Source organism: Lottia gigantea (genome assembly GCF_000327385.1).
Source record: "Lottia gigantea unplaced genomic scaffold LOTGIsca_63, whole genome shotgun sequence".
Classification (NCBI taxonomy): domain Eukaryota; kingdom Metazoa; phylum Mollusca; class Gastropoda; family Lottiidae; genus Lottia; species Lottia gigantea.
In genome coordinates this window covers 790255-792310 of record NW_008710145.1, presented here as the reverse complement: position 1 = coordinate 792310, position 2056 = coordinate 790255, and the positions used below count along the sequence as shown (strand labels likewise).

Below are 2056 nucleotides of genomic sequence, written 5' to 3'. Positions count from 1 at the left end.
TTATATTATTGATAATGATTATATATCAATATCGGCCATTGGGATTTATAAATATCTTTTAACAAAATAACAACAGATATTTCAAATAAAACGTAATAATAATCATAACAAATAATATAGTTCATCACAATCACACTTATCTTTGGTACAATAATACTATTTAAATCAGGTGTTCAAACACACATATAGATTTGATGTATAGCTTGGTGTATCACATTAAGGAAATTACAGCTAATGCCTAGCTTTATTTTATATATCTTCAGCTGGAAGAGCTGGCTTTAAGCACCTTATACAACTTTTATTTAATTCATGTGGCACTGAATTCTTAGATTCCCAAGAAATATTTACTGCAACTTAAACACCTAAATGTTGAATGATAATATCACCGATTCAATAGGAAGGCAATTAAAAGTTTCCAATGGACATTTCATTTTTTATTAATGTACCTAAAACGGCCCCTTTCGCGCTATCAATATTATATAAGTCTGTCAGATTATCGGTTTTCTGTTAAAAATTGGAAGTCCATCAGAAAAGTTTTAACTATCATAGATGATGTTAAATTGAAACTCCCTAATAGTTAATTGGCACTAATTAAAATACAATCATACTTGATTGCTATTTATCTTCTCATTCTGTTTAAATTAAGCAATACTGTGAAGAGTTCTACGAGAGGCTTGATTCATAGACTGCATTCTAAATGTATCATTGTAACACTTTTCTTTCCTGCAACATTTTGAACAGAATAATTCACGACACTGAAATCGGAATTCAGCTGAGAAAAAACTGTATATTAAAGGATTTGCAGCATTGTTCCACAACGGACTATAATATGCCAGATCATAAAACGCTCTTCTAACAGTTGTTAAATCATGATCTAGAGTGCGAACTGTTAAGACGGTTAAATGTGGTAAATAACTCACTAAGAATACAACAGTTACTGCAAAAAATATCTTAAACGAGTTGTATTTGTTGGCATTGCACTGTCTAATGTTTCTCACTGACTGTTGATTTTGGAATAATTCTGTTCTTTGATCAGCATGTCTAAACATCTTCCTCCACATTAACACATATAGCAGAATTAAAGTTCCAAATATTGCAAAGAACAACAATGCTAACACTCCCATATAAACTTTATATATCGGTACTAAACGTGATTCTTCTGTTACAACACACATAGTTATATTAAATTTTATATCGTTAAATGACACATGGTACGTTAATCCACTGTCCAAAAATAATCGTAACATACTGGGTAACACTCCCAGAGATATCGCAAATAGACACAGTTTTTTAGCCAATGGTAATTCAAATGAAACTTTCAATGGTTTACATATACCCAAATATCTCTGTACTGCTATGATAACAAATAATATACCGGAAACGATAGATGTATACAGAGACAGAAAAGGAGTAATTGCACACAGAGTATCTACATAAACATGATCTTGTCCAAGAACTAAAATAATAGCAGCAGGTGTACTGGTAAAACAATTTAACAGATCTAATAATGCTAGCACTTTTACAAATAAAGTAAAGGTAGAATTCCGCCATTTAAAATGATAAACATACAGTACAATCACATTTCCTACAGAGCCAACAACAAACACCAGAATTAAAAACACTAATCTGGGCATTAACAATAATATTCTGGCAATTCGTACATCTGATTCCTGTGGTTTGTCCGTATCTCTAAACACATGTTCCATACTGGAATTATTGTTATTCATTGTTGTATTATATATCTCCATCATAGTACATCTAAGTTGATGTCCACAATTAAACAGCAAATCAGGAAAGTATTTCAAAGTTCATAATTTTGGCACCAAATTTTGTTACTTCCTTCATAATAAGTGAGTTATCTGTCCATTACTAATCACATTCCATCTGAAGCTGAAATAATAAAAATAAGGTGTTAAAAACCATTATAACTAATAATTGATATTAAGTGAATCAAAGAGTTTTAACAGTCCGATAGTTTTAAATATCAACCACATGTTATTGGTGTGGTCTATATAATCAACATAATATAATCTTTAATTTAAGTCTTATAATCTAA

The 2056-nt window shown here is 30.4% G+C and overlaps 1 protein-coding gene across 1 annotated transcript; it reads right to left on the bottom strand.

The window, feature by feature from the left end:
• Window positions 1–641: 641 nt before the first annotated feature.
• Window positions 642–1706, bottom strand: LOTGIDRAFT_167044 (hypothetical protein; the record flags this gene model as incomplete). Its single annotated transcript, XM_009064510.1, has 1 exon — window positions 642–1706. One exon carries the CDS (start codon window positions 1704–1706, stop codon window positions 642–644), a length of 1065 nt encoding a protein of 354 aa, XP_009062758.1.
• Window positions 1707–2056: the final 350 nt, after the last annotated feature.